At 46.0% G+C, this 16657-nt stretch overlaps 2 protein-coding genes across 3 annotated transcripts in view; both read left to right on the forward strand.

Annotated features, from left to right (window-relative positions):
- The window catches only part of notch2 (notch receptor 2), a 46475-nt gene extending 39354 nt beyond the window's left edge, over positions 1-7121 (forward strand). The window contains exons 27-35 of the mRNA XM_056414289.1: positions 154-489; positions 598-740; positions 832-1039; positions 1427-1514; positions 1659-1812; positions 1911-2233; positions 2419-2566; positions 3240-3337; positions 3549-7121. Coding sequence (XP_056270264.1) covers positions 154-489; positions 598-740; positions 832-1039; positions 1427-1514; positions 1659-1812; positions 1911-2233; positions 2419-2566; positions 3240-3337; positions 3549-4988 — 2938 coding nt within the window. The 3' untranslated portion in view covers positions 4989-7121. The remainder of the gene's footprint in view (positions 1-153; positions 490-597; positions 741-831; positions 1040-1426; positions 1515-1658; positions 1813-1910; positions 2234-2418; positions 2567-3239; positions 3338-3548) is intronic.
- A 631-nt stretch (positions 7122-7752) lies between these two features.
- On the forward strand, positions 7753-15504 carry slc35a3a (solute carrier family 35 member A3a). 2 transcript variants are annotated; one of them, XM_056415147.1, is made up of 8 exons: positions 7753-8147; positions 8288-8497; positions 9284-9438; positions 9562-9684; positions 11734-11908; positions 12851-12969; positions 13337-13470; positions 13577-15504. In XM_056415147.1, the coding sequence occupies exons 2-8, from the start codon at positions 8308-8310 to the stop codon at positions 13665-13667; spliced, it is 987 nt and encodes a 328-aa protein (XP_056271122.1). In that variant the 5' UTR covers positions 7753-8147; positions 8288-8307; the 3' UTR covers positions 13668-15504. The 2 variants fall into 2 exon arrangements, with proteins under 2 accessions (XP_056271122.1, XP_056271123.1); XM_056415148.1 differs by having other exon boundaries at positions 7753-8118.
- Positions 15505-16657: the final 1153 nt, after the last annotated feature.

Consider the following 16657-nt stretch of genomic DNA (forward strand, 5'->3'; position numbering starts at 1 on the left):
CCCAATCTTGTGATATGCGAAGGTATGCCCTCTACCGAGTGCCCATTCTCGTTTTATTTTGTTTCCATTGCTGTTGCAGTTGCCTATAACTTCCACGTTGAAGCCAAATCACTCAACACCCCCCCCCCCTCTCTTCATACGGTGTGTTTCCAGGTATGACAGGTACTGCGCGGACCACTTTGGGAATGACATCTGTGACCAGAGCTGCCACACGGAGGCTTGCGGCTGGGACGGCCTGGACTGCTCCACCGACACGCCGCCTAAGGTGATCGAGGGCATGCTGGTCGTCGTGGTCCGGCTGCAGCCCAAGGAGCTGCTCGGGGATCTGAGGGGCTTCTTGCGCTCCCTGGGAGCCGTGCTGCACACCAGCCTGCAAGTGAAGCTGGATAAGAATAAGAAGCCAATGGTTTACCCGTACTACGGGGAGGAGCAGGGGCTGCACATACAGAGGAGCAGAAGCAGGCGGGAGCTGGAGAGGGAGGTTATTGGGTAAGAACAGTCAATTGCATAAGTTCTCTTCCTTTAAATACTTCAGGAGCTTCAAATGAACAAACTGCATGTCATTGACGGTCTTTGAATTTTCTCACGTGTGCGCAGATCTGTGGTGCACCTGGAACTCGATAACCGCGAATGTTCCCAGAGCTCGGTCGACTGTTTCTCCAACACTAACGAGGCCGCGTCCTTCCTCGCAGCGGCGCACATCAAGGCCGATCTTCCTTACCCTCTGGTGTCTGTTTACAGTAAGTGGGCCTGGCATTCAACAGTTTATGGTTTGTTCTCAGGTTAAAAAATAAAAACGACCGCTATTACACTTCTTTTTGTATCCACCAGGTAAGCCGTCGATAGACTCGCCAGTTTCAACGCCTCTGATGTACCTGGTTGGAGTGGCGGTGGTTATCATCCTGCTGATCCTCGTGCTGGGGATGCTGGCAGCCAAGAGGAAGCACAAACATGGCGCCCTGTGGCTGCCCGACGGCTTCTTGGCCAATAAGAACGACAAAAGGAGAGAGCCTGTCGGACAGGACGACTTTGACATGAAGTGAGTGGAGACACAGACCAAAAAGCTTTCGTTAAAGTCTATTTAAAACAAGATATGTGATATGATGACACTACTGTGTGGGAATTCACACCAGCGTGAAATTTAGATCTTAGGGAGATGCAAGCAAAGTGAATAAGTATTACTGCTAACAAACGATTGCGTACGATACTTTACGTTAAGCTGAGAGCTCACATGCATCAGCAGAAGACTGGTTGTACTGTCCAGCTCCCAGTGATCAATACTGCTGTTTGACTGAGTGTTAAACAGAGCGTGGCTGGAACATAGCGTACATGCTGTGGCCTGGAAAAAATATGAGCAGAATGAAATGGAAAATGTTGCTCTCGCTTCATATATTGTATATTTTTCTCTTTTTTTTTTTCATCTCAGGAATTTCAAGACCCAGGATGGAGCCATGATGGATGGAGTTCAGAGTCAGAGGTGGCTGGACGACGAGGTCTCACTCAAGAAACCAAGAGTAAGTGAATTGAGAGAGAGAAAAAACAGTGGCTCAAAAAGAAAGCTGATGGATTGGAGTAGTTTAAATTGAATTAAATCGAGGACCGTGAGGAAAGTTTTTTTTTTTTAAGAGTGTTTTTTCAGGTTTTGTTGCTTTTCATAGACTGAAGACAAACCCCTGCTGCCCATTGCTATGGATGGAGGTGTTGACCGAAGGGAGTGGACCCTGCAGCATCGCAAGGCTGCTGACATCTCGCTCACTCCCCCGCAGGCCGACCTGGATGCCGACTGTCTGGATGTTAACGTCAAGGGACCTGGTGAGAAAGAGAGAAAAAAGACTTAGAAACTCATCTAAATCCGATCAACCTCAAAAACATCTTAACATAATTATCTTCTCTTTTTCTTTGTTCCTCAGATGGCTTCACCCCACTGATGCTGGCATCGCTGCGTAATGGCGGAGGCCCGGACTGCAGCCTGCACGGAGGAGAGGAAGAGGAGGAGAGCGGCGGAGATGAGCCGGGGCCGAGTGTCATTTCAGACCTGATCGCTCAGGGCGCTTCTCTGATGGCTCAGACCGACCGCACGGGAGAAACGGCGCTCCACCTGGCCGCCCGCTACGCCCGGGCCGACGCCGCGAAGAGACTGCTGGATGCTGGCGCCGATCCCAACGCCCACGACAACATGGGCAGGACTCCTCTGCACGCCGCCGTGGCGGCTGACGCTCAGGGAGTCTTCCAGGTGAGGAACCGGTTTCATCAGAATTCGGCTCGAAACTTTGACTTTGATATTGGCCAAAACAATGTTGTCATTCCACACTTAGTAACTGCAATCATAAAACAAAAAGGCACAGGTCATTACATTCCATCTTCTTTCATGTACTTTTTCATCACATCTCACTTTGCCCGTATCTTTTGTCTTCTCAGATACTGATCCGTAATCGTGCAACAGAACTGGACTCCCGGTTGAATGACGGCACCACTCCGCTGGTGCTGGCAGCCCGGCTAGCTGTGGAGGGCATGGTGGAGGAGCTGATCCACTGCCATGCTGACATCAACGCTGTCGACGACCACGGTGAGCACACTTTGCATGTATTTGCTCCTCGTGGGGGACGTCTTATTTGTTGTACTGTATGGATTACAGCACATCATGCACACAGTTATTTGGGTTCCCTTTTGACACTGCAGTGCAAGTATGAGGACTCCTGCTCGTGGGTAAGCAGGACAAGCTCACGTGCTCATGGTAGTAAATCCACTGCTATGCTCGCTTCAGCCCTTTTAAAATCAGTTGAAGAATTGAAGAGCAGCGGAACTATTGTAAAAGAAGAAAACAGCTCGTAGTTATTACCTTCACATTGAAAATGCGGAAAGGTTATGTTTTGATCGCCGTGTATTTATTTATTTATTTATTTGTATGTGTGTTATTCACAAAACTCAAAAAGTATTAAACCGAATCGCATGAAATTTGGTGGGATGATTGGTTATTATCCGGGGACCATTTGATTAGATTTTGGGATCAATCGGGTCAAAGGTCAAGGTCAAGGTCATGGAAAGGTCAACATCTATTTTTTACCATAGCACGATACATTTTTGTCCAATTGGCATGCAACTAATGCCAAAATGTTCATAATTCAATGCCCAATCTTGTGATATGCGAAGGTATGCGCTCTACCGAGTGCCCATTCTCGTTTCATTATGTTTAACACGGATGTGCTTCTTTGTCTTTCCTCACCGTCCCAACATTTTAGGCAAATCTGCTCTTCACTGGGCAGCCGCGGTAAATAACGTGGAGGCAACACTCGTGCTTTTGAAGAACGGAGCCAACCGGGACATGCAAGACAACAAGGTTGGTTCTTTGTTTTCATCGATGATTCTTTCGCTTCGTTCGTGTGCTGGTGAAAATGACGTTTTGAAAGTCAAAAATCCCTTACATGCACTTTTTAAAAGTCATGAAGTGTCAAGTTGACTAAAACACATCTATGATTCACCGATATAAAATGTTCCCAACAGAGATAAGTGTTTAAGTTCAAACCCGCTGCTTGCTGTGTTTCCTTCAGGAGGAGACTCCTCTGTTCCTCGCAGCCAGAGAAGGCAGCTTCGAGGCGGCTCAGGTTCTCCTCGACCACTACTCCAACCGCGACATCACCGATCACCTGGATCGGCTGCCGCGCGACAGCGCCCAAGAGCGCATGCACCACGACATCGTGCGCCTGCTGGACCAGTACAACTTGGTCCACAGTCCGCACAGCGGCCCGAACCACATGGGCGGAGGAGGGAACATGTGCGGGGCCAACGGAGCGGGCTTCATCGGCATGCGCCCGGGGCCGCAGGGCAAGAAGAGCAGGAGGGGTGGAGGCGGGGCGAAGGTGGGAGGCGTCGGAGGCGGAGCTAAAGAGCTAAAAGACATGAAGGCCAAGAGAAGAAAGAAGCCCGCTGGAGGAGAGGGGCCGGGTGCGGCTGCTGGAGGAGGAGGTGGAGGAAGCGGAGGCACGGCGGGCGGGAACGCGAACGGCGCCAAGGCAGCAGCGGGACTTCCGGAGAGCTCCGTCACCATGTCACCCGTCGACTCCCTGGAATCGCCGCACTCGTACACGGGCGACGTGTCCGCCGCCGTCTCCGGCGCCGTCTCCGCCGCCGCGAGCTCCCCTCCCCTGCTGAGCAGCCCGACCTCCAGGCCGATGCTGCCGCCCGTCAGCCACATGCTGGGGCAGCAGCAGGGCTGGCCGGGCATGACCAAGCACGGCTACGGCGGCCACATGTTCGGCCTCGTGTCGCACCAGATGGGCGGGTCTCACCCGGGCATGGGCCAGCGCCACGGCCAGGGCCCGATGCTGACGCCCATGAACGTCACCATGAGCCGGGAGCAGCTGCCGCCCATCGTCACGTTCCAGATGATGGGCCCGGGGGGAAGCCAGGCCATGCTGAAGCAGCCTCAGCCGGGGCAGGTACAGGTCACCCAGGGCCAGAGCCAGAATCAGGGTCACTCCCAGCAGGGGCCGGGCCGCCTCCGATGCTCCCAGGGCATGATGTACCAGATGCCCGAGCAGATGAGCATGGCGCACGGGCTCTCCCACGCCCTGCAGCACCCCCACACCGTCAGCCACGGGGGGATTGAGGGCCAGCCTCGGCCGCTGCCCTCCTACCCGCCCATGCAGAGCCCTGTGGATAAGTACCCCACCCCACCCTCCCAGCACAGTTACACCACCACCGGCTCAGAGGGCACCACCCCGGGCCACTCCGCCCACCCGCCCAGCGAGCACCCGTATCTCACCCCCTCGCCCGAGTCCCCAGACCCTTGGTCGTCCTCTTCGCCGCACTCCAACTCGGACTGGTCTGACGTCACCACCAGCCCCACCCCTCTGGGGAACCCCCACCACGCACTGCCGTCTTCGCACCGCACGCACATCCCGGAGCAGGTGCAGCTGCAGCCGCAGTCGCAGCAGACGCAGCAGGCCTCTCAGCAGCCGCAGCTCGGTAACATGCAGGTGTTTGCGTAGGCCGGCCTGAGGGGCGGAGCATAAACAGACTGACTTTGGGGATCCGTGTGGTTGCATAACACGTGAACTCATACAATGCTTTTTCTCGTGTCTCGTTTATTCTCTTTCTGTTCTCCATTATAATAATCGGTCACTTCCCCTTTCATGTTTTATCCCCTCTTTGCACTTACCAAAAACTGTTTGCATAGTTTCTAAAAAAGAATTTAAAAAACGTCAAAAGAATCCAAAAAGAATGCCGTCGGCTGTCCATCGCGAGCGGAAAATCAGTTTCCACGGCGACCTCCGCTCTCTGGCGCCCAAGTCGAGACTTTTTTTCTTCTTTTTGGCATTTTTGGCACCCGAACACAAACTGTTTTCTTGAAGGATCAACGAGGAAGTGCCAACCAGACGGCGGCCGGCTGGTGTTGCATCAGAAAAAGAAAAAGAAAAACTGTTCCGATGAACACCGAGGCGAGGCGGAGGGCCTTCTGCACTGATATGATCTGTTTCGGAGGACGGTGTCACTCCTCTCCGCTCATTGTTAGTAGTTTAATGTGATGACTAACTCGACTTGTTTGTGAATACGATGGGTCACATTCAATGGATTCTTTAATTCATCAAAACTACCTAGTTGTTGCCTTATTGTTTGTATTCATCCATTGTTTTTTAATGTGCTAAAGGGGGAATTTTTTGTAAATGCTGTTGCATGACTAGAAAGACAAACATCAAGTAAATGACAGATTGTACAGAAATAACACACACACACACACACACACACACACACATACATGCGTGTTGTAACTAAAAGCCTCTACACTTGTGCTAACAACTTAAATGTATTTACTGCATTGATTACAGTTGCTAGATATTAGTGTTTCCCATCAAATGTCTGAACACACAGGCGGGTCAATGAATGCAGTTTGTACGTGTGTGTGTGTGTGTGTGCTGAAGGCAGTTACACCGTGTCTCGCCACACACGTCACGTGTTGTTGAGGGATTAATTAAGCTTGACAAACTTTATGCAAAAACATACATTAGTTGTAGTATGTTGTCGGATAAAATGTAAATAGACTTACAGCACATTCTGCTTGTTATTACTGAGCTCGATTTGGCAAAGACACGTCGACTTTTTTATTATTTTTTACATGACTTCTGTTCGCACTTGTTGAATGATTCTGAATGTTACAGAGGTGCATGTTTTATGACTTTTAAACGGCCTCCTAGCGAAATGTTTTCTCTTCCAAAATCATTTAACCAGTTTTGCCTTTTTTGCTTAACTACAATCAGTGTATCTGCACCTTTTTTTTAAATTTTTTTTTATTGTAATGATTCATAAACCAAGTCTGGAGGCGAGTACCGGTTTGATAAAGTATTTTTTTCATTTTTCCTTCTTAAAGTTGATGTTGATCATAGCTTTGTGTGACTGCTCCGTAAACACAGACAATCGTTCACGGTTTTATTTTTGAAACTTCGAAGAAAAAAAAATGTCTCTTCCGACCGCTTTTTGTTCTGTTTTTTGTTCTGCCAAAAATTGTACATCATGTTCATAAATGTATCAGTCGTCGCCCCTGTTGCGTCCTAAAGATGGACACATGACACACATCCGATACCAAGAAATGTTTTGGTTTGATTTACTACTGCAACTATCTGTGTGAACAAACCAAATGATTCAGCGGGGCGTCTTTTCTTCTCGTTCCTAACGATGTAGTTTACCAAACACACGCGTACTGTTGAAGTGTCAGTTGGCCTTTTTCTTTGGAACTGAGCATGTCAGTTCCCATTCATATGCAAGACTATGTGTCTATTTTTTGTATATAAAATGTTTTTTGTATTGTTCTTGTATCTGTTAACCAAATAGCCTATAATAAACATGCTATATGAAGTAGTTGTCACCATGTTTGTAAACGGTAGATGAACTAAAACTGATGAATAAAAATGTTCTCAAAAAAACCCAAATGATCAACCAAATGTGCTTCTTGAAATAAAGCCCAGATCTTCGTAGACTTTTGCTTTTGTCTTTTGTTTAATTAAGTATACTGTGTATTCTCATTTTTTACAATGGTTCAGACGCCTAGCTGGTGTTTTAAATAGATTTATGTTTTCACATTGAACATTTGAATATGACACAGATGGAATAAAAATGGATGGAAATATGTTTCTGTACTTTTTGAAAGATTCACTTCATTACATCAATTTATTTTGAATGTGTATCTTCAGGGTAGAAAATACAGGTTTGATGGGTAATCTGCTAATTTGATGGATACCAAGTTGTGTTTTGCAAAATAAATAACCAGCACTCATAATAATACTGTTTTGCCTACAAGAGCCTTGGATTCAATATTTTCTATCCTATAAATCTGCATTTTTCTGATATTTAAAATCACAGGTGTTTGGTCCAGCCACGACCCCTCAACATACCTAATATCATGGACAGTGCTTTACAGTAAGATATTGATAACCCTAAATACATTACTACAGTACAGAAATAATGTTGCAGACAAATGTCTCGCTTGGCTTTATACACCATGACAAATGTACATATTTCAGCATCATAAAATTACTACTGTTAATGTTTCACTAATTGCTACTGGATGTTAAATTAACCATTTATATTCAAATATACTAATCATTCATGACGCTTCGTTATTCCACAGTTAGTTAAATAAATATATAAGTTAAGATAAATATAAGCACTGCAGGTATGTTGCCCGTCCAGCAGGGGGCGCTGTGTCGCACGGGACTCTTTAAACAAAGACGAAGAAGAAACCTGTACACGGAAGTCATTCAGGATGTTATATGCTTGAGATTTGTTTTCTTTCTTTAGACTTTCTTGGTGTAAATAACTCGTTTCTTCGGCTGTTCGGTCGGCCTAAAGTGCCGTTAGCGATGGGTCAGTCGGCGTGGAAACCCCGTAAAGATAACGTGTCGTGAACCGCAGACGGTGGATATCCAGTCCGGGTCAATGGACGCCAGCGCAGGGCGTGAAGTGCTGCTGTTTTGACAGCTGGGTTGAGCCTCCAGTACCTGGTCCGAGCTGCTGACAACACACACGAACTTTAAACACTAAAGTTTATTTGTGATTTTGATTCAGAGACAAATCTCCACGTCCGTGAAGTAGTTTATAAAGAGCTATTGACGGGAAAGCAGAAAGGTGAGAGACGCTTCTCTTGCCACTAATCTGTGAGTAAAAACCTCTTTCTATCTCCAAAAGTATTTATTTCCCACTTCTCACTTTTATTTCCTTACATTATTTACATTTCTGACCACCGCCTTTTTTTGTATTTCTATTTGTGTTGTTATTTGACCGTTTCGGTGTCCAGCCTCACACCGACCAGGGGCCATGGCCTCTTCCCGGCTGAAGTACCTCTCCCTGGGCGTGCTGGTGTTCCAGACCACCTCCCTGGTGCTCACCATGCGGTACTCCCGCACCCTGCAGGCCGAGGGCCCGCGCTACCTGGCCTCCTCGGCTGTGGTGGTGGCCGAGGTGATCAAGATCATCACCTGTGTGCTGCTCGTCTTCAAGGAGCACAGTGAGTGCACCTGAACGCATCATTGATGCATATCACCAGAACCACCGCCGCTTCAGGAACCGGCTTGTGTGTGTCCTTTTTGGAAGTTACCCTTAAAATGTCTTAATAGTTTTTGATTGTCAATCAACTTATTTATCAATTGGCTTCACATTTTATTTACACTACACACATACACACATTTCATTTGCACTACACACATACACACACTTTGCATTTTGCACACTGTCTATATTTGGTGTTTTTATATATAGTTTAATTTGTCATTTGTATTGTGTATGCATATATGTTGTATATATACATATATATTTTATTTTATATTTTGCTTTGTATGCTTCTATAACTTTCATCCCTGTTTTTTATATTTATTTTTTAAATTTTTTATTCTTGTGTATTTGGTTTATTGGTGCTGCTACTGCTACGAAAATGTTCCCCTTGGGGATTAATAAAGTATATATCTATCTATCTATTTTCAGCACAAACTATGACACGATTTTTGTATCTGTATCATAAAAACATGTTAAATATAAAAACATGAAAACTGCCAAGAAAAATACAAGCTTAAAGGTGACTGTGGGTCAGCGGTTATCAGGTCCGTCTTTCAATCAGGGGTCTAGCGGTTCAATCCCCGCCCTAGCCCATGTGTCCTTGAGCAAGACACTTAACCCTGAATTGCTCCCTGCAGCTGCGTCTACGCTTTGGATAAAAGCGTCTGCTAAATGACATGTAATGTAGTATTTATATTCCTCTCGCGGTCTAACTAACTCCCTGATCGTCGTCGTGCTTCAGGTTACAGCATGCGAGCTCTGAACAGCGTTCTGCGTCAGGAAATCATGCACAAACCCATCGAAACGCTGAAGCTGGCGATTCCCTCCGGCATCTACACGCTGCAGAACAACCTGCTCTACGTCGCCTTGTCCAACCTGGACGCTGCCACCTACCAGGTACGGCCGAGGGCTGCGCGGGGTCGAAGTGAGTTTGAAACCGCGCGCGGGACCGAATGCGTCGTCGTAAACGTCCCCGGCCCGCGCACTATTTAAGGTTCCGATCACTTTGTCTCCCATCAGGTGACGTACCAGCTGAAGATCTTGACCACGGCGTTGTTCTCGGTGTCCATGCTGGGCCGCCGGCTGGGCGTCTACCAGTGGCTGTCGCTGCTGATTCTCATGGGCGGAGTGGCTCTCGTGCAGGTCCAGTACAGCCTCTTGTCGGTTCACTGCTGAATGGGAATCACATTAGTTCCTCCATCGTCGAGAACTGGGCCGCAGAACATCCTCTCTGCGGTTCTTCTTGATAGAAAAATAATTGTAAGCACATGAAGGCACATGAGCGTTTTATTAAATAGAGGCTTTTATTCCTCTAATAATCGGGTTACATTTTTTGGTATGAAGAAGGGCCTTTTTTGTTCAGAGTAATGATTCAGCCTGGGGTTAGCCAGTGGTCTTTATTGATGATGGGAGACGGTATGAGGTCTCTGGGCCCTCCTTTTGTCCTGAACTTTTGTTTTATGGCCTTTTCCCTTTTAACTGAATAAAAGTAAACTGTTTAATCACAAGCTATCGTCATCAAAACTAACTGCTAAACAAGTCTGCAGCATGGCTTCCCAAAGGAAAAAAAGATTTCGTAAGCTATACAACTTAAAAAAACCTCCCTTTTTATAAAAAAAAAAGAAAAAGCTGCAGCTACACGTTCAATGTGTGTCTTTGTTCTTCAGTCACATCCAAGTTTGGCAAACCGTCTCTTGTTCCAGCCTCTCGCATGTGAGGAACGCTGTTAACTATCAATGTTTACTTAAGATCTTTGTGTTTTTCACTGTTTGTGGAACAAGGCAATCATCAGACAAAAGAACTGCACACTGGATTTAAGAGTCAATACAGACTCAAGTTGGCCAAAGCAGAGTTGAACATCGTCGACTGATTCTCCCACGTGGTGTTCTCAGTCTTATTCTTCCACGGTTGCTTTTTTTTTATGCGTGTACGTACTGCAAAACATTAGAAACATCCATCTCATTAGTGCCTTCTTTTAAAATCTAAAAAGGAAGGGAACGGGGGGGGGGTTCTCTAAGTGTCACTTTGTCAAATTGAGCGTTCGCTGTGCTTCGTGTTGGACGTGTGCCTATTGGTTGTTTTAATTAACTCTGATCTCAATTTTTTTTTCGCGTTCAGGAAAATTAATCTCAGTGGGAGTCCTGTGGTCGTAGAAATATTCGATAAATAAAAAGGAAAAATAACGATGCCCCGACGGGAACATTGAATAAATATTGGCCCCCAGTGGTTACGAGGGGAGAGCTGATGAATGATGGAAGTGTCAGTTGTGTCATCGCCTCCTCCTCCTCCTTGGCAAAACAAAGAAAGTGACAGTCAGTTGGTATCACGCCGGATGTGATCTTCATCCTCACACAGAAGCACAATGATGATGGAGGAGGAGGAGGAGGAGGATGAGATACACCTTCCTAAATCTACAGAATCAGAAGGGCGGAACCATTTACTCCCGAACTGTGTGGCGATGTAACAGCGGCTCATCCGCGACACCTCCCGACGGCTCGAATAACAGATCGGCGCATATCGCAAATGATTTATTAACACGGAAAAAGACAGACTGCTCGGAAATAAATGGCCTGCTTTGATTTAATGCAACTTTTTTCGAGGTTTACGCCGTTAGTTCTCACTCGGCGGGGTTTCGTTACGGCGACTGGAGGAAGTGGAGAGGCGGCGGGCGGACTGCGAGTTTGTTCCAAAACAATTCTCTCTTGCGGGCTTATCCAAAGAAAAAGTGAGATTGTAACTTTAAAGAGGGAAGAAGAAAAATGTGTGCATGTGCATCGTGGCCCCTTTTTCTTGCTTATTGCAGCACATCACGCAGGAAGTCACAGCCTGCAGCACTTTTACAACGACGATGCTTTTCGCTACCCAGCATCTTGACCTCCAGAGACTGAGAGTGTGACGGTCGCCCATTACAGAGCGCTCACGCCGTACTGAGCACATACTTGTGGTTCAATTAGCATATTCATTCATAGGATGATAAAGGCATTTGGACAGTTGGTGCGTATAAGTTCTGTTCTGCATCGAAACTGTGTGTGTTCATCCATCGTGCCGTTTCCTTCTCGTTTTAACCGTGTCGCGACAACGTAACAACGTTTCTATTTGGCCAAGCTCCTGTTCCCAAGGTTAAACATGAACTTCCAAGGTCAAGAATGTATTGCAATCCAGGTGTTTTCCCTCTCTCTCTCGTGTCCGCAGTGGCCCTCTGAGCCGACGGCGGCCCCAGAGAAGGACGCCCCCTCTGCGGGCTCCCAGTTCGTCGGCGTGGCGGCGGTGCTGGTGGCGTGCTTCTCCAGCGGCTTCGCCGGCGTCTACTTTGAGAAGATCCTCAAGGAGAGCAAACAGAGCGTCTGGGTCCGCAACATCCAGCTCGGTCGGTATTCATCCATTTAAAAAAAATATGAAATGAAAAGTTTGTGACATTTAATTAATGCATGTCTGTCAACCAGATGTTGAAAACCAATTGAGTTTGCAGTTTCCTTTCTCTCTCTCCCTCTCTCTCCTGCACCCAGAGCCAGCTGGGCTTTTTACCTCCGGATGGGTTTTCTGTTAAGATGAATGTTCCCGTCTAGTTTATTTTTACCCCGGAGCGCGTGAGGCGTGTGTTAAGTCTCCTGCGATTACTGCCGTGAGCTCGGTGCCTTTGCACTCGCATTAAGTGTCGGAGCCTCGATCTGCAGCGGAGAAGAAGAAGAAAAAATGCCGTGTGTGTTTTTCGTTTGTGTGCAGGGCTGCGGCAAATTACGAAAGCATCCGTTTGATATTTCCGGAAAAATGCCTATTCTGCTTTCTTGCCGAGAGTTAGATTAATATTTGACTCGCAGTGAATCTGGAGCGAGGAGAGGGTTAACGCCAGCTTTGTTTACTCCAGCGGTCGGACTGGAAACGGGGAAACGGCGGGGCTCGCTGTGACCTCATTTAATTAGATTCACGCGTGTGTGTGTGTGTGTGTGTGTGTGTGATAAAAGGTTGCACACTTACAGTATATGATCGTTCTAAGTAATCATTGGACATTATTTTTAACAGCTCACAGCTAATATTTATATATATATATATAATATTGCATTTAATAGTACAATAGTGCTGCTGACATGTACATTCTGTTCTCAATAGGAATCATTGTAAATAATATTAATATACAAGTTATCATGTAACACCGTGGTGTTTTGTGAGATCTTATTATGCTCAACGTGCTAAACTAAAGTTATGTCTTAACTTGTGGCACTCTTAGTTGTGTTTCTCTTGTAAACTGAAGTTTGTTTTTATTTTGATGAGATTTGTGTGCGTGTGTGTGTGTGTGTGTGTGTGTTTCCAGGGCTGTTCGGCCTGGTGTTTGGCCTCTTTGGGATGGTGGCCTACGACGGAGAGAGGGTGAAGGAATCGGGAATGTTCCAGGGATACAACACGGTCACCTGTTCCGTTGTAGCACTGCAGGTAACGCTCACATCAAGCCGTTTGTGTGTGTGTGTGTGGTGCAGGAACTACCTGCAGTTTTCAGTCCTCCAAAAGTCTTTCCGAATAACTTTGCAACAATGCAAGACACACTCACAAAACTGGACAAGTTAGAAGATGGGTGGGGTCTGAGCAAGTAAGGAGGTAGGAAATGAGGAAGGGGGCCACTTTAAGCCCCTGCCCCGATTTGGCATGATAAGAAGGCCTCTAGTGTAATATGTTTTTACCACCTAACTGTCAAATATATCATCAAGCCTCTGGGCCAGCAGACTCTATTATTTCACTCCCTCTCGGCCCGCGCGGGTCATGCCTCTGACCATCTGTGTCCGTGTGTTTGTTGTTTCTCCAGGCGCTGGGCGGTCTGGTCATAGCAGCGGTCATCAAGTATGCAGACAACATCCTCAAGGGCTTTGCGACATCGCTCTCCATCATCCTGTCAACTCTTATATCGTACTTCTGGCTGCAGGACTTCGACCCCACTGGGTAGAGGAAACAGTTACTTACTCTCTCTCTGTCTCTCTCTCTTTCTGTTTTCTCAAAGTCACAATTTGTCGAGCTGCCTGACGGTGTTGTCCGGTGTCGTCCACAGCGTGTTCTTCCTGGGGGCCGTTCTGGTCATCGCGGCCACTTTCCTCTACGGCTACGAGGGCCGGCCATCCCCCAACCCCAGCAGGGCGTAGGACCCTCGGGGGGCCCAGACTACAGCAGCAGCAGGAGGTCCTGTTGAAGCGGGGGGGGAAAAGACTCGGTGGGGGAGTTGAAAGGAGGACGGAGAGCTGGAGGAAAAGAAGGGGAAAGGTCTTTGACATATGTAAGAGGAGGTGAGCAGGAAGAGAGGAAAAGGACTAATGAACCAAAAGCAATGCTGCATGTGATTGGTCCCACACACCAAAAGTGCCTCAGCTGAGATGGATACCCAATGAGGAAAGACATCGGGTGAAACCGGATTGTATGTTTGTTTTTTTATTTGTTTTTGTTCAATAATAATGTCTGGAGAGCAATTCTCATCAGGACCGACTGATTGTGCTCGTGAGGATTCGTTTGACTGCCACTCGCTGTCACTGCCGCGTCAGCCACTACGATAAAGGGTGAGAGGGGCAGTTACTTGAGATGGAGTGCGATTGACTCGCCCACCTCAGAGGTGCAGTGTTTAAGACTCTTGATAGTCTTTTTCTCTTCTTTTTTTTTTGTCCCACTTTGAGCTCTCGGAGCACATTTTAGGCCATTTTCCCCCAAAGATGAGCCTTCACCGCCATTGTTTGCTCTAAGGACACGCGGTCACACGTGTGCACCGTTGCCCATAGACTTGCATTGGAAAAGCGATGACTGAGGGAAATCTAATTCCTACTATAAACAATTGAATAGCTTCTTTTTTTTAAATTTGTAGGTGCTAACATTCACTAATGACTGAATCCAGAGTTATTTTTTCTTCTGTTTATGTGAATGAGGTTATGAATGAGGCTGGGAGGCGGGGTTAAAGTTATATGGAGTAATTAAAACGTTCCTTTGCTCAATGCGCCGCTCTCCGTAGGAACGAACGAGGCCCCGCCTCCAACGCCGTGGCCACTTCTCCGTGTGGCTCTAACAGTCGAATGGTTTCAGATGCCCGGCAGGCAAAACTCACCTTTACACCACGGGCGATGTATTCACCAGAACTAGTATTGTTTCCTTTAATATCAGCTCCCATTTGACATTTTATTCAGTTATTTTTTTGGGAAACAGCTTTTGTTGCCAAGCAACACTGAGTCATTGGGACTTCCCTGATTCAATGCAGTGACCGACCGGTCCGACCGGGTGACGTTTAACGTTTAACAGAAATCTGGGTGTTACAGGAATGAAAGTGAGTATGTGGTGAACATTTTGTACGACTTGAAAGTACGTTAACCTGGGGTGTAAATAATCACCACCATTTAAATTGTAATCTGAAAAATCTAAATGAATCGTCTATTTAATTAATTAATTAATTAATTGGGCTTTCACAATTCAAAGCCCCTGATTGTAAACATCCAGTTTTTTTTCTTCATTTTTTCTTTCCTTTTTGGATGAAGCGGGTATAATTAATAACTTGATTATTATGATTATCAATATGTGAATATTTTATAAAAGAAAAATGTTTCCTAGAAGATTTTTGTTATTGCGTTGATTTCATTGAGTATACCCCACCACCAGACCTCTACTCTAAAATGTGCACTATTATATATATTTCATATTTCTATATATATATAATTTATAAATATATTAAATATTTATATATATTTAATATATATATATATTTAATTTATTAAATATAATAATATTCCGTTGTGCATATATATATTTAATATAATATTTTGATATATATATCTCATTTAACCACCTTCGCAGTCATTCATTTAAACCCAATTGTCTCAACGGCATTGTCTTTTTCTGGGTACATCTTTGCACAATAACAAGTTTACCGCGTGTGTTTTATTCCTTGGCAGGTTGCCTTTCGAACGGCAAACTCCATGAAATGAATAAATTCAGACTTTTGGTTCATTTGGGCTTCTTTTTTTTTTTTTATGAGTTTTAAAAACACTGCATGCAAAAAGCCAGAGACATTCTGAGAGAACGGACTGTAACAGTTGTCCTTCACATTATAACACTGTAAAACACGATGTGTACCGCTCTCCCTCCAGTCCTCAGGCACATCTGTTACTGTAAAAGACACTTGAGGCCTTTGACCTCGTGGTCAAGTATAAACCTGTTTTCGTCAAGATTTTAATTTGAATTGGGGGTAACACGTGGAAGAAAAGAAAAAAGGGTTCCGCTTTCTTCCCCCCCCCCCAGTAAAGATCCCCTACTTTGATTCTCCGGTTAAAAGTGCTGCTCTAGATGTTTCCCTTGATTGTCATCGTGGGCCTCACAAACGCCTCCTGCCATGGCTACAGTAGGCGTGTATCCAGTGTCCGTGCCTCTTATGTGGAGGTGTGTATCAGGGAGATGCTCCGAGGGTCGTTCCAGATGAGGTGTGTGTGTGTGTGTTTGAAGGCTCATTCGGTTTGCACCAGGAGTCATGAGCAGCAGCATGGGTAAGATACCGTGGTTACGGCCTCCGCCAAGTGATGTGTGTATGAACAGAAATACAAACGCACGACCCTGTCTGGCGAAACAATACGCAACATATCGGCACAATATTCCATAGTCGTGAGTCTTCATAAAAACACATTTTACAAAAAGAAAATTCATAATGGCACATGAGACTGTCTGTGAACCAAACCACAAAAGGCCCGCTTGCTTCTTCTCTCCGTACCTCGCCATAAAGAAAGCTTCAGTTTTATGTTTTCAGATATTTGTCACTGAGTTATTGCCTCCCACCCGACACAATGGAGGTGAATGCTTTGACAAATACCTTTTTAAAAGTCTTTACAACACGTCTCTCCAGAACCAGCCTTCACACTTCAAACTGTTTCCATAAAAAACTTTCATAACCTCGACATGTACGCTCTTCGTCGTGATGAGCGTCATCACACAGCGGCAGACCTCGTGTCTTGTTGCAGTTTATTGAACTCTGTGATCACAGGAGAACATCCATTCACCTCCATTGATTGGTTGGAAGGCTCAAATCTCACTGACCAATATTTCCAAAATAGGACAGATAAAATCCCCCCCCAAATACTTTTTTTCCCTTCTTCTGTAACTTGGGTAAACC

This window comes from Pseudoliparis swirei, chromosome 5 (assembly GCF_029220125.1).
Source record: "Pseudoliparis swirei isolate HS2019 ecotype Mariana Trench chromosome 5, NWPU_hadal_v1, whole genome shotgun sequence".
NCBI lineage: Eukaryota > Metazoa > Chordata > Actinopteri > Perciformes > Liparidae > Pseudoliparis > Pseudoliparis swirei.

Excerpts from the sequence above, each read along its gene's own strand:
- slc35a3a (XM_056415147.1), top strand. The coding sequence starts at position 8,308 with ATGGCCTCTTCCCGGCTGAAGTACCTCTCCCTGGGCGTGCTGGTGTTC. Across the intron at positions 8,498-9,283 it reads GCTCGTCTTCAAGGAGCACA|GTTACAGCATGCGAGCTCTG; the intron begins GTGAGTGCACCT and ends GTCGTGCTTCAG. Across the intron at positions 12,970-13,336 it reads GTTCCGTTGTAGCACTGCAG|GCGCTGGGCGGTCTGGTCAT; the intron begins GTAACGCTCACA and ends TTGTTTCTCCAG.